The 26,750-nt window shown below is 36.2% G+C and overlaps 2 protein-coding genes across 4 annotated transcripts; one reads left to right on the top strand and one right to left on the bottom strand.

The window, feature by feature from the left end:
* OCIAD1 (OCIA domain containing 1) lies at window positions 1–23,020 on the top strand. Of its 3 annotated transcripts, none has more exons than XM_065914651.1 (9): window positions 12–179; window positions 1,534–1,596; window positions 2,024–2,104; window positions 6,576–6,629; window positions 13,250–13,297; window positions 14,064–14,199; window positions 15,092–15,267; window positions 19,261–19,413; window positions 22,498–23,020. In XM_065914651.1, exons 2-9 carry the CDS (start codon window positions 1,539–1,541, stop codon window positions 22,533–22,535), a joined length of 744 nt encoding a protein of 247 aa, XP_065770723.1. In that variant the 5' UTR covers window positions 12–179; window positions 1,534–1,538; the 3' UTR covers window positions 22,536–23,020. The 3 variants fall into 3 exon arrangements, with proteins under 3 accessions (XP_065770726.1, XP_065770723.1, XP_065770725.1); XM_065914653.1 differs by lacking the exon at window positions 12–179 and adding an exon at window positions 238–344; XM_065914654.1 differs by lacking the exon at window positions 19,261–19,413 and having other exon boundaries at window positions 1–179.
* Window positions 20,285–20,552, bottom strand: LOC136153020 (small ribosomal subunit protein eS27-like). Its single transcript, XM_065914655.1, has one exon. The coding sequence runs from the start codon at window positions 20,550–20,552 to the stop codon at window positions 20,301–20,303; it is 252 nt and encodes an 83-aa protein (XP_065770727.1). The 3' UTR covers window positions 20,285–20,300.
* Window positions 23,021–26,750: the final 3,730 nt, after the last annotated feature.

Raw genomic sequence — 26,750 nt, 5'->3', positions numbered from 1 at the left:
ATCTGGGTGACTTCTTGGCGGTCGAGTCGTTGACCGCTCCCCACCCCCAACCCCGCTGCGGTCCCGCGCGCCTCCCGCCTTCCCCTCCCCCCTCCACCACACTCGAGTCCCCTCCGGGCCTTCTGTCCCTGGTCGATCGGGCTCGCCGCGCCACCGCCCGCCGCCGCCGTCGTCGGGAGGTGGGTGAAATGACGCAGAAAGCCCTGTTCCGCCCCCCATCTACCCACTCACCCATTTCTGTGCGGCCGGCCGCTCCCCTGCGCCTTCCGCCATTTTTCCCGCCTGCGAGGGTGGGCCGATCGCGCTTTGGGCCTCGGGCTCCGGGGTGCCGGTGACCAGGGCTGGTGAGGGAGCGTGTCTGGGGGTGTGCATGGGAGAATTTGGTGGTGACGGATGTGTGTAGGTGTTGGAGGTGGGAGACGCAGTGGGTGGGGGATGGGGTGCAGGAACCGACGGTGGTGGTTCTATTCTTTGGGAGCAAGAGATTAAAATGATTTTGTGAAAAGGGGTTTTGTCAAACCTGACAATCTCTTTCTAGGTAGGATGCTTTTGTGAAAAGAGGATTTCGGTTTTTTCTTTTGCGGTTGTTTTAGGATATACGTAGTTTATTAAGGAATCTCCATCCATCCATGCATTGATTTACTCTGTTCTTTTTCCCTAGTCAAGAGGTTGGCATAAATTAATAGAAGGCCCTCAGTGACAATTTACTGAATAAGTGAATTATGGAAGGGTCGCAATTGCTCTTCTCTTCGCTTGTGAAGTTTCCCGTTTTCATTTGAACTGTCTTTAAGATGAGAATAAAGACCGTCCTACGTGAACATTGTGTACAATACGTAGCTGTCTAATCTGCTGATCTCTTAAATCCGGAGGCATGGGTTAAAAATAATAATAAAATGTATGTTCTTGAAATGCTATGCATTTTGTGTATTTCGTTTATTTTTCTAGGTCTCCATTTGGGGAGGGAGGAAAGAGGATACAGAATGTGCTGTTAGCTTCCCACCACAGGGAGAACAAAATGACGTCCTTGTTATTTCAGTTTTGTTTTTTTTTTTTTTTGAAGTACTGCTTTGCAGAAGAGATTGTATGTTTCCTGGTGATTATTTCATTTTTTAAAAATGTAAGCCCAGAAATGATTTGGGATTTCCTTCTCTATTTTGGTGAATTATCTTCATCGTTGGGCATATGTTTCGGAGAGGATCCTAACACAGGATAATGTGAAATAAACCGGCCTCAGAAGGAAAAATAAGTGTTTTTTAAACATCGGTAGCCTTTTGTATCTTGATATAACCAACTGATAAGTAATTGTATTATTTATCTATTCTTCAATTACAGGACCTAATGAATCGTTCTAAAATAGTTACTAGGTTTGTGACTTTTTAAGGCAACTTTTCAAGTGCTCTAGATGTAGTTGTGTTTTGTAAATATTTGTTGGCTGGTTGCAATGTAGACTAGTAATTTTACTGTGTTATATCTTGATTTATTTTGGCCAGTTGCAGTGATTTCTAATGCTTTTCATAAATGTTTTTGATGCAGGAAAGATGAATGGGAGGGCTGATTTTCGAGAGCCAAATGCGGAAGTTCCAAGACCAATTCCCCGTAACTATCAGTTAAATTATTTCTAATTAAAAGCACTTTTTATGTAGAGAAATTTTCATTGCCTTGAATAACTGTAGCCACTGGGCTGGCTTCATGACTACGTGACCTTTGCGTTGCACATGGACCCATTAATGGTCTACTCTTGACATCGTTAAATTCCTAATAATTTGAACAGAGGGTCCCAAATTTTAATCTTGCACTAGACCCAGCCCATTTTGAAGCCAATCTTGACTACATAGCTGGTAGAATACTGGCACTAACTTTATATTTGAAGTCAAAGTTTGTTAAAAGTTTACAATCCACTTATTCCATTACTTTATTTTTTAAAAAAATTATGTTTTGTTAATGTTTAGACTAAGGTACTTTTTTAGACTTAGTTTTTCTTCATGGGTGTTTTAACGTTTTACTAATTCTCCTTGGTAAAAAGACATAGGGGCTGATTACATTCCAACGGAGGAAGAAAGAAGAGTCTTTGCAGAGTGCAATGATGAAAGCTTCTGGTTCAGATGTAAGTTAAATTTTCTGATCAACAAAATTTGATCTTTAATACCTGAAATTATAATGACTTTGCATAGAAAGAATGGGTAGCTTTTTTACTTTGGTATGGTTATTGCTAAAAGAGGTTGGTTAAGGAAATAAAGTTGTACACATTTTATTTAAGCATTTAAAATTGAAATATAGTTGATGTTTGATGTTAGTTTCAAGTGTACTCCATAGTCATTTGACCTTTGCATACATCATGAAATGATCAGAATTGTATGCATTTTAAAGTAATAATTTCTTTTTTCAAGATCATGAAGTATTTTTATTGACAATAGTAATAGCATTTATTGAGTATACATGGGTTATGATACAATCTGGTGTTCCACAGCTGGTAAGCAGTGGTGTCTGGACTTGAAGCCCTGTCCCTCTGAAACGAGTTCATGATTCTACCCCTTGAACTTTTAACCACTGTAGGATAAAAATTGGTTCGTTTCTGTTTTATTGATGTGTTATTACACTACAGCTTTTGATTTCTGACTAGAGATTTTATACATGAAGATTTTAAGTACAGAGAATGGTGAAAGCAACACAAAACATAATTTTCCTTTGAGTAGAACCATGTTGCTTCTTCAAGAGGTCACTGCAGTCCTTTCAGATAAGGTAATTCTAGCAAAAAATAAAAACAAGGTGAGATTTTAGAAAAGGAGGGGGGACAAATAAAAAGGATGTACATTTTCATCAGTCAGCCTGGTATTTGTGCATATAGTGTGTAAGGTACTATGCTTGGAATATGTTTTATGAGATAGTCTTTGTCCTGAAGTAGTTTTATGTTGTACTTGAGACAAAACTAACTGGGGACACCTTGAGAAAGATTAAGTGCATAACCGCAATAGGATTAAAAAGATAAATTAGTTGGAATTGATTTAGCTATAAAAGGCTTTATTAAACAAATGAGACTTAACAACCAATAGAACTTCAGGTAAATGAAGAATGGTGGGGGAGCATTTAAATGAACAAAATAGTGAACAAAGGCAGATTCTCTAATAACTGGATCTCTTCTGGAGCCTTGAGTCTGAAGGGATTGGAGCAGAGGTCTTTTCTTGGGAGTGGAAAATAAATATAATACCAAGGAGTTAAAGGTTTGCTATTACCTATTATATCTTCTTGAGGGCTTCCCAGGAGGTGCTAGTGATAAAGAACCTGCCTGCCAATGCAGGAGACGTAAGAGACACAGGTTCAGTTTCTGGGTTGGGAAGATCCCCTGGAGGAGGACATGACGACCCACTCCAGTATTCTTGCCTGGAGAGTCCCATGAACAGAGGAGCCTGGTGGGCTACAGTCCATAGGAATGCAAAGAGTCAGACATGATTGAAGCAACTTAGCACGTGCCTGTGAGTTCTTGGGCCAAGGGGATGATACGTTATTTATTTAAAGAGACATTAGTTAGCAGTGTGCAGAATGAGTTAGAAGGACAAGAAGGTGTACAAGTAGTTACATCTGCACAAACATACAGGTAATGTAACAATCTACATGCTAGGGTTAGTTTAATGTGTGTTATATATTACAGCAATTCTCAATCTCTGCAACTGCTGAGAAAGTGTATGAATTCATGTTTGTTTCATGCATCTTTTATAGGTTTTGTGAATGACGTTTCATACATCTGTATTGGTTTTCAAATAAAACAGTATATGATTTATGTAAGAGAGCATAGACTCTGAAACCTGACTGTCTGGATTCAAGTTACATCTCCAACATATATTAGCTGTGAGATTTTGGAGAAGTTCCTGATCTCTGTATGCCTCAGTTTCCTTCTGTGTTAAGTGGGGATAATAATAATCTATCTTATGGGATTGTTAAGGAGATTCATTCAGTTTAATTTACTGTGTGTTAAGCTGTTTTATTGAATGGCTGTCAGTGCTGTTGTGATGAATGGAAAGTTTCAATTGAAAACGATTATGAGTTTAGAGAAGTATTTTGCTAGCCTAAGAGAAGAGTTAAAGGAATTTTAGGGGTTCTTGTGTTGAATATGATTGAGATCATGGTTGTAATACAAAATAGCATTTGGTCAGCAGTTTTACTGATTTGCCTAAAGAAACATTTAGTTGACTCTCGAATGGGAGTCAAGTGCAGTGGGAAAAGACCACTGACCTGAGAGTTAGACGACTTAGGCTTTGATCTAAATTCTGCCGCAAACCATCTGGGTTGCTTTGAGCAAATGACTTGTTCTTTACTCTGACTAGAATGAAGACTAGATAATCTCTGAAGTCTCTTTTAATTTTTCATTCTCTTTTTCTGTAACAGAATGCATGAGTTGGGAAGAGACGTTAGTTCTACTCGGTTACCCTTTTTAGTATGAAAAGAAGTTAGGAGATTTATGGAAAGATACAGTGGTGAATGGCAGAACTAGTACTAGAATCTCGTTAACCAGACTGTTGCTCTTTACATTGTTCCATCTTGGCCTAAGAAGAGAGCAAAATGGAGAAATTGTCCTTTGTAGAGATGGCCAACTAACTCATTGCCTTTTATCCTTAATGATGCTTTAATGCTTCAAGTTGCAATTCTTGAACCAAGCTGAAGGAGAAAAGTGATTGCAAAGTGTACTGATGCTGTAATTTTAAAGGAGTATCCTTTGAAAAACCTTAAATAATATATGAAGGCATTTTAACCAACTAACATTAGATCATTTTTCCAGCAGAGGTAAAGTCCGTTAGTAAGTAATAGAGCAAGGATTTAAGCCTTAGAGTTTCTGCAGATTGTGTCTGAGGGCCAAGCTAATGCCCTATTTTAGTAATTCAAATGCTTATTGACTTTGGTTCTTAAATTGCCTATATGTATTCTAGACCATAGTTGAGCAAGCTATAGCCCAAGGACCAAATCTGTTTTCGTATGGCTATAAGCTAAGGTTGACTTTCACATTTTTGAATAGTTGGAAAAAACCAAAAGAATTTTTCATTACACATGAAATTTACCTGGAATTCCTGTTTTTGCGTTCATAAAGTTTTATTATAACATAGGTGTGTTCATTTGTTTGTATATTGTCTCAGTGCTTTTGCTTTAAAATTAGTCGTTGGGGCAAAGACTGTGTGGCAGACAATACTTAAAGTATTTACCATGTGACTCTTTACAGACCATTACCCAACCCCTAGTCAGGAACTTCAGTCTCCAATGCAGCAGTCATGTGTAACTATTTCAATGTAAAATAGTTTACAGCAGAAGGGATACAAAGGAAAATCAGCAAAGGTTAAGGAGTGGGTGAAATTCAGAGACAGAGCTTCTAAGAGTCCTCTCCAAGTAGACACACACAGAATGTACTAAATTTCTCCAGTTGCATGTTGTAGTAACACATCAGAGACTTAGCACCCACAGTTTTTATTGGGATCTGGTCACATAGACCCCCTCAGCCTAGCAGGTAACAAAATTGCAGACTCCCTGAAGGAAAGGAGGTGTTTGGTATGAACAGTATTTGTGTAAGTAGTTCGGGCATAGTGAACTGCTTATCATCCAGGTAAAGTTTTACATCAGTTTACCTGTCACCCTCCCAGATAAAAGGGAAGGACCGACCTTGAAAGCAGGCCTCTGTAAGGAAAGCAGTCTCGGGGCTGCCGTGTTAAATCTTTCCTGCACACTACCTAGCTGGGAAAGAGATGCAGACTTAACATCGAAATCCTTTTGGGCAGTTTGGGTAGAGAAGACTGGTTTCATGAACAATGAGCCCCTTTGAGATGATGAGAGTTTGGGATTTTTCACTCGGCATGAATAGGCATATGTATGTCAGTCATACTTTCATTTAGTTTTACAGAATTCTCTGGTTTAAGAGAAAGCATTGGTATTTAAAATGTATGCTTTCTAATTGTACTGATCACCATATGATTTTGGGCAAGTAATGTATCTTGTGTATTGGTTCACTCTGTAATACAGAACTTAAAAACTTGATATCTGGTATCAGAATTCATTGGAATCTGGAATCTGCCATTGAAAGTGGCTGTATGATCTCGAACAAATTACTTAATGTCTCTAAGCTTCAGTTTTCTTATCTTTAAAAGGATAATAGTAATATCTAGCTTATAAAGATGTGGTAAAAATTAAATGAGATAATGTGCTGAAAGCACTTAACATGGTATGTGGAATTTTGCAGTTTGTAATATATGTCTTGCCTACCTCATCATTAATTTTTTTCCCCCTTCAACTTCAGAGGTAACTTTTGGTCACTATTACTGTGTTGTTTGAACTGATGACACCAGTGAATGGCTTTTTTAGAGCCTAAATTTTGGGTGGTTCTGAAATTATGTTGTTTAATAATCTGTCATATTTTTTTTAATTTAAATTGGTTTTTATGTTTCCCTGAGTATATATAGCACAGCTTTTAAAAGTGGAGAAACCTCTTTTGAGGATCTTAATTGCGCTGGTTTTACTGATAGACATCTATTTATCCTAATGAACTCAAACAAAATCTTTTCCTTTTATTGATGTTGACAGATTCTTTTTCCCCCCTACAGCTGTACCTTTGGCTGCAACAAGTATGTTGATTACTCAAGGATTGATTAGTAAAGGTAAATATTTTAAACTTTGAATTTGTTTAGCACTTTGGATATCATGTTTTTATGTTCTGTTTTTCTCATCTTTAGATAAGGGACATATGGTAATGTGTCATATTAAAAATTATCATTAAAAATTTCTACATTAGAAGGGATATATCGCCATGTATCCAGATTCAGATTCAAATTTGAGAATTTGATGTCCTCCTGCAGTGTGTATTAACACTATAAGAACAAGAAAGTAATCACCAGCGGTGGTTTACAGGAAAGTAGAGAAATAAACCTGGTTTAGGTAGACCGTCCACATAACTCATCACCTAGGAGCTTGTTAGAAATGCATATTCACAGGCCCCATCCCAGGCCTGCTGAATCAAAGAGTCTGAGTTAAGGCTCCTGCTGAATCTGTGTACTGATTAAAAGACTGAATTCTCTACCTAGCTTCCTAAACCAGCTTTGTCTTATACTGGGGGAGTGGAGGTTCTTCCTTGTCCAAATTCTGTTGGTTTAAATAGTGAAGTTGGCAATCTCTCAAAAACCAGAGCAAAAAGAAAATACGTAGATATTCTGTTAGCTGTTAGCAAAATAAATGAAAATTTTGAATTACACAGTAAAATATGCTACTTGGAAAGAATAGTTGTGTTTAGGTTAGGTATTAAATGTATCAGTCTGTACATCTTTAAATTTAGTGTTTAAGCAGTGGAAATATTCGTCACATTTATTTTGTGACCTGTCGTCTTGGAATGAGAAGGTGTCCCAGAAAAGGACAGTCAGCAAGCCCCTTCTGAATGTTACTGCGATGGGCACGTACGGCCTTTCCATGTTAGCAGTGTGAAACACTTGGTAGTATTGGCACAGCCAGCTGAGAGGAGTGGTTCTGAAGGGAAGTGGGAGGAGCTTTTGAGGTAAAATTTTGTTTTTATTTCAAGAATTTCCAAAGAACCTCACTAGACAGGAATTTTTAAAAAGCAAATGAATCAAGATGCATTTACTTGTCTTCAGAGTTGTTTTATAGACTAGGGTTGTTTCTATGACGTGAAACAGACATTTTAGTCTCATTAATTTTAAGGAAAAACTGAGCAATGGAGAAATTATATTGTCTATTATTATACTACCCATTTTATTTATTTGAGTTCTGTCAATCATTTAACTAATGATTGGAGCTAGACATGGGGTGGGGTGGGTTATAGAAAAGAAAAATTAGTAACAGCTGGTGGTTCATGTAAGAAAAAGTGAATACAAAGTCGTTAATACGACTTTGTGAATACAAAGTCAAAGCAAATAGAGAATATAATTAAATATTAAATAAGCTTCTAAGTTTTCTGGTAGAGACTCCCAAGAGTTATAGGTTTTCAAAGAAGAAAGATCTTTGTAGGGCTACTGTAATGAAGGTTTTGAAGATGGGTAGGATTTAGATTAAAGGAGATGTAGGAGAATCTCAGGAAGGAGGGACCTGGTTATCAGAATGATAATCATGACAGTTGTGGGGGGACAGTCAGGAGACTGACATGGCTAGAGTGGCAAAGTCATGCAGGGAAGAATGAAAATGTATGGCTAAGATGGAACCAAGAGAAGTGGTAATTTTGAAAAGATTACAAAGCAAAATTTTGGAACTTTTGGGCTTACATAGAATAGGAGACTTTGGACAGCTTGAAGGTAAGGCACAGTGGTAAAGGTTGGGAGGATGAGATTGCACCTACTCACTTAGACCTTAAATGACACCATTGCTGGGTTTTTGCCTGTTTGGGAATGCCTTCTAGCTAATTATACGTATAACCAAACCACGGACAGAAATTCTCTTTTTGTAGTTGAACACACATCTTCATAGGATGGGGTTCTTACATAGTTACCACTGAGAATCTTAGGCCCTAGTACTGAAATGACAGATTATTGTTGCAGCCAAAATCATCTTGGACTTCTGGTTACTGTTTGGTGATTATTTGACTTGAAATTAATGGTGATTTATGCCTCTGATTTCATTTGCAGAAGTCATACCATCAGCAACAAAACCATCTTCAACATCTTTCTCTGTAATTTTTCTTAGTGACTGGGCTTGAAGCTTTTCAGTGGGATTTAGTAATCCATTTTTTAAAAAGGATGAGTTGTCGAAATTGACTTAACCTAATTTGTAGAATAACATTTTCTATTGAGCATGTCACGTCATCTTTATACCTTTGTCAGAGTTTTGTTGTTGGGATTTTGATACTTTGAGTAAAAGATACAGAAAAGAATATTGAGTGATATGTCACCCATATAATTATCTCCCAGAATTCAGGGCTTTTATTATTGTTGAAATTGTATTGGGATCTTGTTTTTGGAGGGTGAGGTATTCTAATGAAAAATCAGTCTCAAAAAAAATATTGAGAGAGACTTTAGAAAAGGAATTCGAATCCAGCAAAACATTTTGCATTTAATCAAAATGCCTAACATTTTGTGTATGATTTTATCCATATGTATGATTTTTATCCAGTTTGTCATACTCTACATAGTCTTAGCTGCTTCTGCTCTATTCATTCTTTTAAATCAAAACATTTAAATATGCTCAGATCATTTCTAACTTCAGAACATAAAAAAGAAAAAATCTTTTTTATCCTTTTACAGCTGTTCCTAGTTATCTTGAATTTGAAGCCAGACTTCATGAATGAGCACTTTACTTTTTCTTTTGACCTAGTGAAGTGTATGTCATAGATTATGTATATAATCTGACATATACTAAAACGTACCAGTACAACCTTTTTGTTGCTTGAATTTGATAGACAGATTTTCTTCATGACCATTACACAATTTTAACCAGTCCTTCTTAAAATGTTCTTGTGTCTTGGCTTCAATTATAGCACATTCTTCTGGTTTTTCTCCTATTGCAGGCAATTTCTCCATGTTTTCATGTTTTTTGAATGTCTGATATGCAGTATATACTGTTTCGGGTATGTAGCATTGAAGACGAAAACCCACAACCTCTTGGTGCTTACATTCTTAGTGTGGGTTTTTTCCTTCACTGTGTTCTTAAGAGTTTTACCTTGTCTTTGAATTTTTAGTCCATGTACTATCCAGCAATGATGGGAAGTTTAGTGACCATTTATTGCTCTAAGTCCTCATAATTATCTCGAGCCTAGGTAATCTGCTCCAGAACCATGTTCTGCACATCTCCACATGAATGGCCCTTCTACAGGCTTCTCAGATTGAACTCAAGTTCAGTCCCAAACTGAATTCACTTCTCCACAGATTAATTCCTCCATTCCCCCTGAGTCTGAATGGCATCACTCTAGCCAGGATTCAGACATTTTTCACTTCTGTTCTTTACCTGCTTTGTCCAGCAAATGTCCATTCTGTAGTCCAGCTCTTTTTTTTTTTTTTTCAGTCTACAGGCAATTTATTTTGAATATAACAATATAGGGAGGCTGAAAATAAAAGAATAGGCAAAGGTATATCATGTAAACATTAATCAATAATAAACAGAATTCAGTATATAAATGTCAGATAAAATAAACATCAGAGCAACAAAATTAGGGGATACAGAGAAGAACATTATATAATAATGAAAGCTTCTCAGTTGTGTCCAGCTCTTTGCGACCACATGGACAGTAGCCTAACAGGCCCCTCCGTCCATGGGATTTTCCAGGCAAGAGTACTGGAGTGGGGTGCCGTTTCCTTCTCCTGTAGTCCAGCTCTGAAGTATTTCTGTAAGCTATCTACTTTCATCTGCACTCCCATTGTAATTCATGCACCATTTGTTGGTAAGAATATTGCATTAGTCTCAGTAATTGTATTTGTCTCCTTTCTTGCTACTTCCCTTTAGAATATGGACTTGTTTTTTGGCAACTGACAGGGGGCATAGTGCATGCAGTAGACACTAAAATACAAGAATAATTCATTTTATTGTGCTTCACAGATACTTTTGTTTTTTTACAAATTCAAAATTTGAGACAAGCTGTATAGAGCAAGTCTTATCAATATCATTTTTCTGAAAGTAGCTGTTCACTTCTGTGTCTCTGTGTCATATTTTGGTAATTCTTGCAGTAATTCAAACTTTTTCATTATATTTGTCATGGTGATCTGTAATCAGTGCTCTTTGGTGTTACTGTTAACAAAGATTATAGCTTGCTGAAGGCTCAGATGATGACCAGCATTTTTAAGCACAAAGTATTTTTTTTTAATTAAGGTATGTACATTGTTTTTTAGACATAATACTATTGCACATTTAATAGACTACAACATAGTGTAAACATGAATTTTAATATCCAGTGAGAAACCAGTAAATTTATGTGATTTGCTTTATTACGGTGGCCTGGAACTGAACCTGCAGTTATCTCCAATCTGTGTCCGTATTTGAGTGGATGAATAGCAACCATTACACTATATTCTGTTTGTCTTCATTTGCTCTGTAGACTAAAAGCTCTGTGAGGCTAAAGAGAGTGTCTCTTTACTGTTACATTCCTACTTCCTAGAATGTAGTGCCTGTATGTTACAAGTGGTATATAGCTGTTTGGTGACAGAATAAAGAAACGGTGTTTTTGTGTAAATGTAGATACTGTTACAGTCCTCCCTTTTCTCATTATCTCAGTTCATTTTATAAAAAATTAAATGGCAAAATTACATATACATGATGCAGTCTTTTGTGTACCTTCCTTCAACATTATGAGATTCATCCAGCAGTATCCCAGAATTGGCTCGCACCAGCTCCAGAGGGCTAGTTGTTAAAAATTTTAGGAACTTGGCAAACCAATTTCTAAAGCATTGGTAGCTTGAAACTGGTCATAGGGCAAGTATTTACACCACAGAAATCAACTGACATTACAAATCAGAGCCCTTTATTTGGAAAGCTTGTTTACCAGCATGTCACTGGATTCATTCACATTGTTGCATGTAGTTGTAAGTTATATATATTCATTGCATATAGTTTTTTGATGTGTGAATATATCATCGCAGTCTGTCCATCCTTTTGTACATTGATAATTGTGTAGTTTCCAGTTTTGACATTACAAATGGTTCCGCCATGAACTTCATGTCTCTTTGTAGACGTTTTGCTTGGTCATAGATTATGTCCAGGCCCAGTGTTAGTGGATACTTTCTAAACTTCCCAAGCTGTTTAGACCAGTTTACACTCCTACTACCAGTTTATTGATTTGTTGGTGTCATTATCACCAACACACGCTACTATTGTATATTTTGAATTTTAACCGTTGTTAGTGAACATGATAGTGATTGCATTGTAGTTTTAATTTGCATCTCCCTCATGGTTAATGAAGTTGATCTCGTGTGTGTTTATCAGATGTCTTCTTGTAAGACAGGCTTTCTGTGGTCTCTTCAGGATATTTATCTGGTATAAGGACATGAAGAATCTTGTGCTTTTTCTGTAAGCTTTATTGTGTTTATATTGTCACACTTCTTAGTTCACTGACCAGGGATTGAACTCAGGCCCTTGGCAGTGAAAGCCCAGAGCCTTAACCACTGGGATACTAGGGAATTCCCTGTTTTGTCTTTCAGACTTTTATTTTCAAGTCATCTCGAATTACTTTTGAACATTATATGAGGTAGGATCAAGGTACATGTTTCCCCCGTACGGATTTGTGGTTGGCCCAGCACTATATTTTGAAGACTAGTCTTTGTTCACTGCAATGCAGTGTTGTTGCCTCTGTTATAAATCAAGTGACTGTATGTGTGGGTCTGTTTCTGGATTTTTCTGAATTTGATCAGTTTATGTGTTCTTGTACTTAAAGCACATTATCTTAATTAATTAGTATAGCTTTATCATAGATCTTGATATCTAGTGATAGCTAGTTCTCTGTTGTGGTCTTCTTTAATATTGCCTCGGTTTTTCTTGACCCTTTGTGTTCCCACGTGAATATTAGAATAAGCTTTTCAGTTTGGGGAAAAAACTTTCTTTGCTTTTAATTGGGATTGCGTTCAATTTATAGATGTTTATGAGGAACTACCATCTTTACAATATTTAATCTTTGAATTCATGAACATGGTGTGTTTCTCCATTTACTTATTTTTCATTTCCCTCAGTAAATTTTGTAGTTTTCAGAATCTTTCTTATTTTTTATTAGATTTGTTTTTGGGTCTTTGATGGTTTTTGCTGCTGTAGTAGTATCCTTTTTAAATTGTTTTTTTTTTTTGTTTGTTTGTTTGTTCCTGATACATAGAGATGTGTATTTTTTGTTTTTGTGTATTTTTGTATAGTGAGCTTGTATCAAGTGATCTTGCTGAATTCATCCATTCTAATAGGTTAGAATCTTTTGATTTCTTCATGTTTCTCTTGATGTTGAATTCTTTTTTGATTAGCTTCAGGCTGCTTTGGTATTCTGGAAAGAGCTGATGCTTTCAGGTAATATATAGAGGTAGTCTGTACTAATTTTTCCTTATGTCTTTGTGGGTTGCTCAAAGCCACTAAGAAATAGATATATCTTGCTTTATACTGCACTGCTAAACTTAAAACTACTTTTGTCTCACATTAAAAAAGACCAACAGAAGTATATGACTAGCAGAATTATTTTCTTTGTATTTTTGACCATAATTTCTGTACCATTCTTCTACTCTTAGCATAAACTCCTCTCCTTGCAATAAAAAATAAAAAAACATTTTAATTATGTAAATGTAACAGTGTTGCTCAGAAACATTTACTGTTTTATCTTTAGGAATCCTTTCAAGTCATCCCAAATATGGTTCCATTCCTAAACTTATATGTAAGTATGAACAATACTAATTCTCGTAGCTTTTTTGCCTAAGTAAAATAAGTAGCTTTTACAAATGTTCTTACTAATAACAGTTATTTCGTTATTTGTTTTGATAAATGATTGTGTTTAAGTTTTAAATGAATTACTTGGGCATTTTATTGTTAGCATTCAAAACCATGGGTTAGTTGAAAGAGGCATTTTTCTCTGTTTTATAATGTCTAAAACCATCAGTTTTAAATTTTGTGAAGATATAATGTTTAGTCTATGAGGAAAGAAAGTTTAGCTATTCTGATTAATCAAAGAGTATTTGAAAATTAAGTGTAATTTTTTTAAAACCCTAATTTGCAAGTAGTAAATAAACATAACAGCATTTATAAGTATAGCTTCTTTACATTTTATAATATGGTTAGTAAAAAAAATAGTAAATTGCCCTAAAAGAGAGTGTCTGAAACTTTTTATGAATCTGACAGGGTATTCTGTCTTCTGTATCAGAAAGATACAACATAGCCATGCTTAGGTAGCGCTTCATAATTTATTGTTTTAAGGGATTTGTTTCACATAATTTTTAACTTACTTGATTTATATCCACTGAATCTTTCTGTGAACTCTGAGTGCAACTCAATGTCATACTTTTACCAGTATTTCAGGAAATCCCAGTTTTTCCACACCAGAGACATATTTAGAACTACAATTTTTTGAAGTGTTCTTTTAGAAAAGATTTTTGTCTATAAAGAGGCACATTGAGTTACACTTTTTGTTTATTTTTACAAATAAGTTGCTTGCATCATGGGATACTTTGCTGGAAAGCTTTCTTATGTGAAAACTTGCCAGGAGAAGTTCAAGAATCTTGAGAATTCCCCTCTCGGAGAAGCTTTACGATCAGGACAGGCACGACGATCTTCACCAACTGGGTAGGCCATTCAGATCTTTATAAAGGCTTTCATTTTAGCCAAAAAACCTGTAACTAGATATTGACGTAGTTGAGTGCATGAAACATTGCCTCACTGAAGGACCACTGGAAACTTGCCATTTTGTGGCAAGCTAAAGCTAATTTTATTTTTAAAAGTAGAACAAGATTTGTTTACTTTGGTTTAAAATAAAGAGTTGCATCCTATTGGGAGTTCATGTCCGAGAATGAGAGATTTTAATTTGGCAAACTAGTTTGGTTACTATGTTCTTATTTTTTTAATTGCCAAATACTATCAGTCTCATCTCTTGGCAGATTTCAACTTGTTAATCCTTCTGTTGTTTAAAATTGTAGGAAAATTGTGTAAGTGTAGATAAATGAATCTGTCTTTCTTGAGAGGTAGATAAATAATAAAGTAATTAAGTAGATTCAGTAGATAAATTGTCCTGTCACGAATAGTAAGTGACAGAAACCCCATGAGAACTACTGTTATTTATATTTGCTTCAGCAAAATGGTGTTTATATGGACTACTCCCTGTGGAAGTAACTTCCCAGTTAATGTGAGAAATGGACATATTTTCTGATCTGAAGTACTTTTTCTTTCCAAGAACTTTAAACACATTAAAAGGATCTCTGAAGCCTAATAATAGAAAATCGGATACATATTTTCTCTTCTCTATATTAAGAGTGACAATTTTTTAGTTGTATAAGTGGATCAGAACATACTTTTGTTTTTGTGGCAGAAACAGACTTTATTTTACTGTTTTAAATAACTATACTAAAATTATATGATTCCTTTAGAAAATGACTTAAGTTTTTGTATCTTAACACACTTCTTTAAATAAGGCATAGACAGTAACCCATGTTTCTTTATACAATATGATTTTATTTTATAGGCACTATTCTCAGAGGTCAAAATATGACTCAAATGTGAGTGGTCATTCATCTTTTGCAACATCTCCAGCAGCAGACAACTTAGAAAAAGAGATGCTTCCTCATTATGAGCCAATTCCATTCAGTGCTTCTTTGAATGAATCTACTCCAACTGGTATTACTGATCATATTGCCCAAGGTAGAAACTTCTCTTGAAATGAATTTCAGCTTTTATGGTCCAACGTATGTATAAACTTTATTTGATGACCTTTTTTGCTGGATATCACCTCTGTATTCCACCATCAGCCTAAACTCAGCATGTTTGTTTGCTCATCTGTTCATTTGAATTCATTCTTCATTCCTTCAACACTTTTGAGGTCCAGTAGGTATCAGGTACTCTGATAGGTATGGAAGTAAAGATGAATAAGAGCTGGCTGTTTGCCCTGAAAAACTCTCAATCTGCTGAAATATATAGAAAAATAAGAATAAATTATTAATATGCTCCATTAATTGAAAATACCATGTTTAGTGAAATAGCAAAGACGAAATGATAAATGGTGCTTGAAAGAGTCTTTTAAAGGTTTCATTTCTTACTGTGGTCTTAAAGGCTCTCTTAGCTTCTTTGTAATGTGAAAAAAATTACCTGCTTTACAGAACTGTTGTCAGGTGAGAAAATCCATGTGAAAGTGCTTTGTGAAGTTTGTGTGAATATTAGCTTTGAAGATCACGTGATGTGAGTGAAAATCAGCTTTGGATTAAGGCCTGCATGTGAATTGTGATTGACATGTGCTAGCTATGTGTCTTCAGACAAGTAATTTGTAGTGCCTTCAGTTTCTTGATCTCTTGAATTGAGATGGTAATACCTGTCTTAAAGAAATTTGGGAATGAAATGAACTAATGAGAGGTAATGCCTGAAAATAATAGACTGTCAACAAATGTTAGCTAGCTTGCTTCCTTGCTTTTTCTTCAGTCTAATTTGCCATGAAAGATGAATTGGAAACAAAGTGTAAGTTTGTAATTTCTTACCTAAAATCCAAAACTTTTTTAAAAGAACAAGATTTTTAAATAATTAATGATAAAAATCTGACCTGAACTCAAACTGATTTCAGCTGGATAGAGCTATATTGATCATCTTTGTTTGTCTTAATATTTTTTCTAGATTTTGTTTTAGGAATGTTGTGTTTGCTTATTCATCACTACTTCAATGGACATTAAGTAATAAGGGATATATACGGTAATGTTTTTTCTAAAATCTAAAACTCTGATTTTTGAAGCATTTCTGACTCCCACGAGTTTGGAGAAGGGATTGTGGACCTCATAGAGTATTTGAAAACAACGTGCTTTGAAATAAATACAATAAGCCAGTACCTGTGGGGCGCAAACAAGGTTAAAGGGACATTTGGGCCTTCATTTCTTTTCAGACAGAAAGAGATTTTATTCTCTATGTATGAATAGGTTAAAAGGAGGGAAAGTATAGAGTGGAAAGAGAGGTGTTGATTATAGATCAAGTAAGGTTCCAGATGGTGCTGAAAGGGTTCTAGGTTGGTCAGGATATAAAATAGCCATTTGCTGTATGTGGCTGTTTAAATTCATTAAAATTAAGACAAATTGAAAATTCAGTTCCTCAGTTGCTTTGGCAGCATTTCAGTTGCTCAGTAGCCATATGTGTTACTGGCTACTGTGTTGGACTGTGTAGAGAACATTCTTATCATTATAGAAAATTGTATTGGACAGCACTGTTATCTTAGAGCAAGAGTCAGTGCCGGGGGTGGCGAGGGTGAGTATTAACTTTGCAAAAGAGACAGGAGAAAGTGAAGTTTAAGAGTTAAGATAACTGAAGAGATTCTTAAGTCTTATTTTTTGTCTGCACTGCACGACATGTGGAATTTTAGTTCCCTGACCAGGGAGCAAACCCACGTGCTGTACTGAATCATCAGGAAGGCTCGAAAGTCTTTTTAACTGTTACCATTTCTCCCCCCTTAGTAGCTGGATATGTGACACCTGATTAGTGAGAAAGGAAAAGAGGTCAGCAGCATAGGAGAGAATGGTTAAAGTCATTAGTTTATCTCCAGAGTCAGCTGTTTCAAAGTGTCTCCCATTTCTCCAGTCTCCCAAATTCAGATCTATTCTACTTCTGTTCTAGCCACGCACCAAGTCTTCCCTTGCTGTGTCTTGCATCCTTCCTTGCGTTTGTATTAGAAAATTTCATTCCATGTTACATAATTTCTTTGCCAGTGAAAACAGACAAAACGTCCTTTGGTATCTGCCCACAGACTACAGCAGGGACCAAACTTTGATGTGTTTTAAGTCCCCCACTGTAGCCATCCATCCATCCTTGCTCTGCTGTCTCACCCCTGCCCCCAAGTCAGGGTTGCCACTTTAGTTCCCCACGTGAGCCCACAGTGGCCTCCTTTGCTTTCCTGCAGTCCTCCCTTACCAGGACATCCGCCCCTTTTGTTTAAGTCCTTTTTGTCCTCTGCTTTCTCTTACCAGGAATTGAAAGTTATTAATCTCTCAGAGTAGAAAGCATTCTTTCATAGTTGTTATGAGACTTATTGTAGTTTATTACAGTTAGATTTAAATCAGTGCTTTTTTACATTTTCCTGTTCCTTCCAGCTCTTTACTGTAACAATGCAAAATATTTTCATTTGGCTTTTACAAGTGAAAAAAATTACCCCTAATTTTCTGTCTGATTCATGTTTTCATTATTCGTTGCAGAATTTCAGAACAATGAAATGTTTTTCTTCTTGATAAGAAAGTGTATTAGACCTGGAAGGAACTTTAGTGAAGATCATCTAGTTCAAACTTCCATATTTCACAATTGAGAAAATAAGGACTCAAAGAAGCTTAGTGATTTGCCCAAGGACATTCATTAAATGTTGTCAGAGTGGGAATGAGAATCTAGGGTTCCTAACTACTCATCTACTATAAGCTGTCTCCTTCAGAATTTAAAAAATATCATTTATGGTGAAATCAAATGAATTCAATAACTTATTACTAATGAAATGCAAGGTGCTTTTAAATGCACTATACAGTTTTAATATTTTTCTTTAAGCAAGAAAAATGTGGGTTTTGTCCATGGTATATAATATTAGAACTAATTAGAAATTTAAATCCTCTGCTTTGTATCAGCACAAGTATACTTTATGGTAAAAGATTGTAGTTGAATATAGTCAATGAAATGTTATGTTGCTTTGAAAAATGTGAGTATTCACTGGGACCTTACTATTGACTTTCAAAATAGTACCATTTATAAAAACTGCTTTAAAACAATTATTTTAATTCATATGGTTATATTATTAAAATGATATACCTAATTTCTGTGCCTCTGAAAAATATTATTTTGGGAGTGGTTTATTAGATTTTATAAGTTAAGTAGTTCACTGAATGTTATGTTAACATTAATTTTTAAAAAATATTATCTGGCTTTGTTTGCTGACTATATATTTTATAAATTATATTCAATATTTAGTCCTGTTACCTAACCATTTCCTTATTTTTATATCAGTATTTGACTCTCTGATAAAATGTTTTCATACTTTGACTTTCTTTGGGAGAGAGAGAGAGAGAATAAATGCTGGTTCCCCAGGTAAAAGTTGCTACTTTTTTCTGCCTCAGTATTGTATCCATTAAACCTGAATCAAAATGTTGCTTCCTGTGATTAAAGACTTATGTTTTATACCTTTCAATAGCTATTTTCAAATATTATTGAAATACAAGAAAATAAATTTTTTTAATTGCTGGAGTTGTTTGTATATATATAGACTGGATACAGTAACATTTAACTATGGAAATACTACTAAATCTACACCATGTCTAGTTTTGTTCAATTGTCGCTAGTAGAATATATTTCTCTTTAATTATATAAACTCTATGAATAACCTCCCAGTTTAAAGCAACACTGGCAATTTAATGAGTCAGTTGTGCTGGTATATATTATATCCATTCTTCTGGCCATGGGTAGTTTAAAAATATATATTTTTAACTTTAGAAATAAAAGCTTGAAAGTGTAAGAGGAAGTAGATTTTGGTTTTATAATTACCTTGGGGAAAATACAGAACCTTTGGAATGCTGGTAATAATTTGATCCTTCACTTTACTTTTTTGGTAGGCAAGGAGCATTTGTAAACTTTAGTTGCTTTGGATTTATTCAAATCCTTTTATCACCATTTATTAACTGTTTGTTGTTTTAGGACCTGATCCCAACATTGAAGAAAGTCCTAAAAGAAAAAATATTACATATGAGGAATTAAGGAATAAGAACAGAGAGTCATATGAAGTTACTTTAACACATAAGACTGACCCCTCAGTCAGGCCTATGCAGGAAAGAATGCCAAAAAAAGAAGGTATGATAGTCTAGTCTGAATCACTTTACTCTTTAGGATTGGAAACTGCAGCACTAGTTTAATTATACTAACGTGTGATTTAATGCCTCAAGCAATTAACCAAAATAACATTTTTTTAAGACGGTAACTACTTAATAGTTATCAGTTCTTCCTTTTTTAAAGTGTTCCAAAAGCCATTTTACGTTAGAAAATAATGAAGTCCAAATAGTGTAACTTAAAACAGTAAGACTAAATTTTTAATGTAGAAATTATACAAACATTTGATTGTTTTCCCTTATGAGAAGCCAACTTGGGAATTGATACCATTCTTTGAAATGATGTATCTATTGCATAAAACCAGATTAGATTGATAATGCCACTTTTGGCAGAATCATAGAATCCTGATTGAGTAATAAGATGATGGTCTTGTATGTCTGCGACACTGAAAGAGTTCCATGCTTGCAAGCTAGCTTTTAGGGCGTTTCCAAAGAGGGAGTTTGACTCTCACCCGTGCTTTGTGCGTAGTTGCTCAGTTGTGTTCGACTCTTTGCAACCCCATGGACTGTAGCTCCCAGGAAGAACACTGGAGTGCGTTACCATTTCCTCCTCCAGTGGATCTTCCTAACCCAGGAACTGAACCCATATCTCTTACATTAGCAGGTGAATTCTTTACCATTGAGCTGCCAGGGAAGCCCCTTAACAGTACTTCACTCTATAATTAATTATTACATACAGAATTTTTTTTTTTTTGGTATCCAAAACTTGTTTATCGGGATGGATTCCCATTCATCTTTTTCTTCCCCCCATTTATTTTTATTAGTTGGAGGCTAATTACTTTACAATATTGTAGTGGTTTTTGCCATACATTGACATGAATCAGCCCCCATTCATCTTGATACAGGGAGATTTTAGTGCTGCTTCCGTCTGAAAGAGCATCCTTCTGTAAGCCTTGCTTTTCCTCCTGTAGGCTGGCAGAGGACAGTAGAGCAGCCAACACACAAAACTACTGTTTGTGCATGGCTAAAGACGGTGGTGATTTTATAGCATCCTGGGCATTTTACATCCATGAAATAGGAATTGGGTCTCTGCACCAGGTGCTGCTTCTTGTGTTTCCTCTTCTCTTCTGGAGAGGGATGAAGAAGATCCCTTGCAAGACGCATGTTATTGTGAGGAGGTTGTCACCGCCGGAAAGTACATACAGATTTTTTAAATCATGATTTTAGACTTTTTGGAACAGCTGCGCATAACCCAGAGTAGATTTTCTGACTCCAAAGATTTGCCAGTAACAAGAGGGCGTTTTGAATAGAGCTTTGTAGGTCTTTCAGTATAAAATTTTGTAATATCTTTCTTGAGGAATTTTAGAGGATGTGTCGTTGTTTCAAGATTTTCTATTTACTACTTTAAAAACTGAAGGAACAAAAAAGTCCTTTGTACCTTCTTGAGAGTACTCCATAGAAAATGCAAAAATACATAAAAAATCCTTAGTATTTTTTATTGTGATCATCCTTTAGAGCTAGTTTTATTTCTAATTGGTAGTAATTGTTTCATTTAGAATTCTATTTTATAACAGTGATCCACCTCTGTCATATTATTGATGTTCTTTACAGCTTTAAAATAGATTTGTAATCAGCAATACTTGTTAATGTTTGTCATAAAAATTTTTAACATAAGCCTTATGTATTTAGTAGTTATTACTCTGTGATATGTGAAGATTCACTGGTACGCTGATCTTCTAATTAATTTGAGAATTTAGACTGTAAGCTCCATGAGGGCAGGCAGTAGTATTCTCATTTTTGTAATCTGCTCTACTGTATGTCTGCATAGCATAGTGCCATCATTTGATATGTCAGAAATGTTGTGTTTTGGTTGGGCCTTCTAGTACTAAAAACTAAGAAAAGATAGGGTAGATGAGTGATATTTGCTGGATTTGGACATTTGCGCTTTTGGCTGTGAATAGTTTTGAAGTTCTGTTTCGTGATACAGTGATGTGAACTGCTTTTCTTTGTAAAAAGAAAGCTTTTTTTTTTTTTTGCGCTTTATGTAATTTAAAGAAAAAAGTTATGAAACAGTTTGTGATTTCTGTTGTAGAACCTAGACAGAAATTTAACAGTACAGTATAGATTCACTAGGTCAGAAAGTGTCATTTAAAAATTCTCAGCTTTTGTTTATGTGGATTATATTTGTTATTACTTTAGCTAGTTAGAAATTATGGCAGAAATTTTAAACATCTAAGCATGTTTTCAGTTAACTATCAACAGTGATATCCCCACACATCATGTAGCTCCGTGAAAACTGCCTTCTACACATGAGGAAAGAAGAGCAAGGGGGAAAAGCAAAACAATGTCCTAGTATAATAATGAAATAATTTTGACTTTGAAGACTTCACTGAAAAAGTCTTGGGGAAGGGAATCCCCTTATATAACTGCTTCTTTACATTGTTAATGAATACTTGGGTCTTCTGAAGAGTTATAATTCACAGATGATGGCTGTGTAGAAGAGGCTAAAAAGTAAGAGTAGAGAAGATAAAGAACATGTTTCAAAATATAATTTCACATAAAATGCAAAAATATTGGAAAGCATTTCCTCCTTGTACTAGTATTAATCTCCTGAGAGAGATTAAATTAATCAAATCTGAGATTTCTGTGAAAAACGGCATTCAAATGTTCATTATTGTTTTATTTTTCATTTACTGGTAACTATTGTATATCCTGTAATGTATACTATGCTTACTTTAGATGGTAAAGTTGTAAAGGTACCCAGGCTTTGGACCTAAATAGACATGTGTTCACGTTTCAGTTCTACCTATTTTGTTAGGTTTGTACCTTGGGCAAGTTACTAATCTGTTTTCCTTAGAATGGGGATTATATGTACTTTATCAGGTTGTTTTAGACATCAAATACATTTGTAAAGGTCTTGATACCATATTTATGTCCAACCTCCAGTTCACAAAAGTCTAGCCAGCCCCTTTTTATAATAATAATTTGACTCTCATGTGCATTTATTCAAATGAGAAACATAATTTAAGTCATAATAATAGCAAACATAAAATAGTTCCTTTCACTTATTACTGTTTGGAATCATCAATTATTTGTGCTTTTTTCCTAGTCAAAGTAAACAAATATGGAGATACTTGGGATGAGTGAAAAATTGCATCATTGGACCTACTGAAGGAGTTTCAGTATCCAGCTTCATCTAGGTGGTCATGAACATCTGCATGCTTTGAGCTCAGCAGCAGTCTTCATAAACACATTTAAAACTAGAACCTGGGTTTTTGTGGTTTGGCTTATTAAGATGATGTTTTAAAACTCAGACTTTAATATTGTGTGAATGTAGTCATTTGGGGAACTCTGAATGATGGTATTATACCATGATTATACATAGTTTGTGAAATTGTTTTAAGTTACAGGGCAAGGATACTCTGTTATAAAACTTTCAAGAGAATGTAATACTCTACAATCACTGCATCTGGAAATAAATGATACCTGCATGTTCAATTGGGGTGGGGGGGAGCAAGCATAATTTTAAGTGTTAAACTTTACGTCAAAATTATTTAAACGCCTTTATCCAGTGTTTGCTGTATTCTCTTAGTGTTTATGGTAAATAAAATGTAAAGGAACGTGTATCTTCATTGATTTTATGGTCTTATTGTTTCTAGTCTGCCTGTGTGTTAAATTGCTTCAGTCGTGTCCGACTCTGCAATCCTATGGACTGTAGCCTGTCAGGCTCCTCTCTCCATGGAATTCTGCAGGCAAGAATACTGGAGTGGGTTGCCCTCTTCTTAAGTACAATCATAAGTAAGAGTTTTGTAGGGATAGGAAATAAAGTCATCTATCTGAATATTTAATTATGATACAAAGAATGTGACTCAAAGCAACATGCAGTGAATAGCCCAGTGCCCTAAAAAAGCAGTGTTTGAAAAATTTGCGAATTCCAGGGGAATAAAAATTTAGTATACTCTATTTCCTTCATTATTGACCTAATACTTGTTTCTCGGTCAGGTGAGTGGAAAGTGAAAGTGTGGTCTCATCTAAATTATACTTAATTGTATTACATTTCCACCAGAAACAGTATTTCAGTTAGTTACTGCTGCAAATCATCTCCAAACGTTGTGGCCTAAAACAGCAACTCTTCTTTGTCTCAGCATTTCTGTGTCAGAATTTAAGGAAGGAGTCAGCTGAGTAACTGTCTCTGGGCCTCTGAGGTTTGCAGTCAGGTGCTGGATGGAATGGAAACAGCAGCAGGCAGATAGTCTGGGGCCTGGCCAGGCTTCTCTCAGCTTCAGGACCCTGCTGTGTCTGGGTGGATGGGGCTCCTCACGGTATGTTGATCTTAGGGCTCCAGTGTGAGTGCAGCAAGCCTTTCAGAAACTTGCCTTTTTTTCTGACCTTGCCTCAGAAGGCCTGCCTCAAGCGGGAACATAAACTCCACAACTAGTCACGTTTTTAAAAAGAAAAAACGAGATGGAAGATGCTGAGCTCTTTTCAGCCCCCCATTTGACCTCAGTAATTCACACCATTCTCACTTGCAAAATTTTTCCGGAACTCCATTGTGACAGCTCAGGGTCTAGGAGCTCGTCATCTAATCAGGTCCAGGTGTGGCTGAGGTAGAGGTCCTTAAGTGTCATTCCTCTCAGTCTGAATACGTGTGAATTTAGAAGTAATCTTCCCTGTTTGTCCCAACCTCTTTCTGCTTTAGACTTTCCTTTTTAAAGGGGGAATGAGAAAGACACCGCAGTCACCTATCTTTGGCACTTAAACCCAGCCAGACTTGTGTTGTTTTGACTAGGATTTAGGCATAACCCCTGGGGCTCTGAGTCATCCTTTCCCACAAAGGTAGCACATGATTGCCCATGGAGTAGTGCTCTCAACCTGCCTCTTTCCCGTAGGAATTAGGGATTCCAAGTTCTCTGTTGATATTATACCTATCCAAGCTGAGAGAACTTTAAACCTGTGGAGCTCTTAGGTCCATTCAGTTACACAAAAGCCCCTGTAAGTCTGTTAGAAATAGTCTCTTCTGTCACGGCCATACCACCCTGAACATGCCCGATCTCATCTGATCTTGGAAGCTAAGCAGGGTCGGGCCTGGTTAGTACTTGGATGGGAGAAATAAGTCTCTTCTATGTTGGGCTCCCTGTGAGACTGATGAACAACCTCCCCAAAATTCTTGGAAGCCTTGGGCAGGGTCTTCAAACTTGTAGAAGGCCATTTGTGTCTGAAGTGTTCTGAGGCACGGTCATCTTTCTCAGATCTGAAACGGAGTCTTAGTGCCCTTCTCTGAATTTGACCTTTGCCTGGAAGCTATTTCTGTACATGAGAATCCTTTCCTGGCTTAAAAGACTCTTCTGAGCCTTTATGTTTTCTCCAAATCACATTTTTCTTATGTAAGCTTTCTCCTCTCTCATTTTACTTACACTTTTACTTTACAGCACTTACAGTGCTGAGGTGGCATCCTCAGCACTGATCTGAAATAACCAGATCAAGTTTATTAGGTGTATATATATATATTTATTTTTCATTTTACCACAGGTAGCAGTTTTACTAAACTCGACTACACAATCTTCCCTTGTGGGTCAGCTGGTAAAGAATCTGCCTGCAATGCAGGAGACCAGGGTTCAATCCCTGGGTTGGGAAGATCCCCTGGAGAAGGGAAAGGCTACCCGCTCCAGTATTCTGGCCTAGAGAATTCCATGGACTATATATATATAGTCCATGGGGTCACAAAGAGTCGGACATGACTGAGCGACTTTCACTACACAGTTAGGGTCTTTTCCAGGTTCCAATAACATTTTCCTTTATTCCTTGTAATTCCTCCTTTTCAGCCTCCTCTCTAGGCTTCTGTTAACACCCTCATCCAGGCCCTTTAGGTTTTCGTGAAAACCTACTCAGGGTCCTGCCAGTTGTTCCCCAAACCAGTGCCACATGTTTTAGGTTTTTATGGCAACTCCTTACTTCCAGCTACCCAGTTTCTGTATTAGAGTTTGATAAGAAAGTAGAACTGTTCTGAATGATAGAGATTTACTATAGGAATTAGATCTTAGGAAACTGTGAAACTGATGGTCTGCTGTTTATTGTGTGTGCAACTAGTATTAGGCATGTTCTTATAGTCAGGATAGAGACCTAAGCAGAAACAGGTCACTCTAGGCCTAAATTTGGAACGGTCATAACTTAATTTCTGCTTCATATTTTTCCTAAAGCAAGTCATACGGACAAGCCTAAGGTCAAGAGATAGGTAAGTGCATCCCACTAACAGTGGGAGAGAAATACAGAATTATGTGACAAAAAGCTTTCATGTAAAGAGAGAGAAGGAATTGTCTTACTCAAGGGTCTTCCCTGGTACTCCCAATGCAGGGGACCCAGGTTCAATCCCTGGTCAGGGAACCAGATCTCACATGCTGCAACTAAGAGTTTGCTTGCCTCAACTAAAAGATCCTGTGTGCCACAGGTAAGGCCCAGCGCACCCAAATAAATGAATCGTTAAAAGAATTGGGCCAGTAATACATTCACAAGGGGAGCAGAAGTGACCAGTCCTGCCCCTGTCATTCTAAAGGCATTTAGCATCTATCTCACACAGACATTATGTCCTATTGTATTATAGCTATGTATTTAAATATCTTACCTCCTGCACTAATCTCTCTGAAAGCAGGGATTTTTTTATATATGTGTGTATCCCTATTTCTTCAAACACATTGCCTTGCATATTGAAGGTCCTGAAAAATATGGAGTTAATGGATGAAGCCATTTCTGGGCTTCCAAATCATAAGCTCTGGTTTTCAAAACATTCAGGAAGCTTCCTTTTTTTTTTCCCCTCCTATTTTTTGGCCATTTTGTGTGACACATAGAATCTTAGCTCCTTGACCAGGGATCAAACCCATGCCCCCCTGCAGTGGAAGTGTGACATCTTAATCACTGGACCACCAGGGAGTTTCCTTTTTGATATTTCTTTCCTCACCATCATTAATTTCTACCTCCCAGGTTCCTTCTCTTGTCACCTCCCCATTTCCATCCTCATTCTTGCCCCAGCCATTTCTAGAGATGAGAGAATCCAATAAAGTATTTTATAATATAAATTCTTCAAGACAGGCCTTCAGTCAACAAAGATTTTTTTAGACAATTGCCACAAATATTATACATTAATAAAGCAAAGGGCCAAACTAGTTTTCAGTGCAGGTGACACAAAACTTCCATCACAAATTTTGGACTGAAAAGGACAGATAGGTGAGTCTGAAAATAGCTCCATGAAATTGAAAAGAGATAAGTGTATAACGAGTTATACTGAAGTTCAGAATGACCAGCTGCATAAACATAAAATAGGCAGATGAGACTTGAAGGCAGATCATATGAAAAAGCCTAGCATGGGCC

Source organism: Muntiacus reevesi, chromosome 22, assembly GCF_963930625.1.
Source record: "Muntiacus reevesi chromosome 22, mMunRee1.1, whole genome shotgun sequence".
In the NCBI taxonomy this organism is placed as follows: Eukaryota; Metazoa; Chordata; class Mammalia; order Artiodactyla; family Cervidae; genus Muntiacus; species Muntiacus reevesi.
Note: the sequence above shows the minus strand (reverse complement) of the source record. Positions and strands in the feature narration are given on the sequence as shown.

Excerpts from the sequence above, each read along its gene's own strand:
- OCIAD1 (XM_065914651.1), top strand. The coding sequence starts at position 1,539 with ATGAATGGGAGGGCTGATTTTCGAGAGCCAAATGCGGAAGTTCCAAGA. Across the intron at positions 15,268-19,260 it reads TACTGATCATATTGCCCAAG|GACCTGATCCCAACATTGAA; the intron begins GTAGAAACTTCT and ends TTGTTGTTTTAG. Across the intron at positions 19,414-22,497 it reads AAGAATGCCAAAAAAAGAAG|TCAAAGTAAACAAATATGGA; the intron begins GTATGATAGTCT and ends CTTTTTTCCTAG.
- LOC136153020 (XM_065914655.1), bottom strand. The coding sequence starts at position 20,552 with ATGCGTCTTGCAAGGGATCTTCTTCATCCCTCTCCAGAAGAGAAGAGG.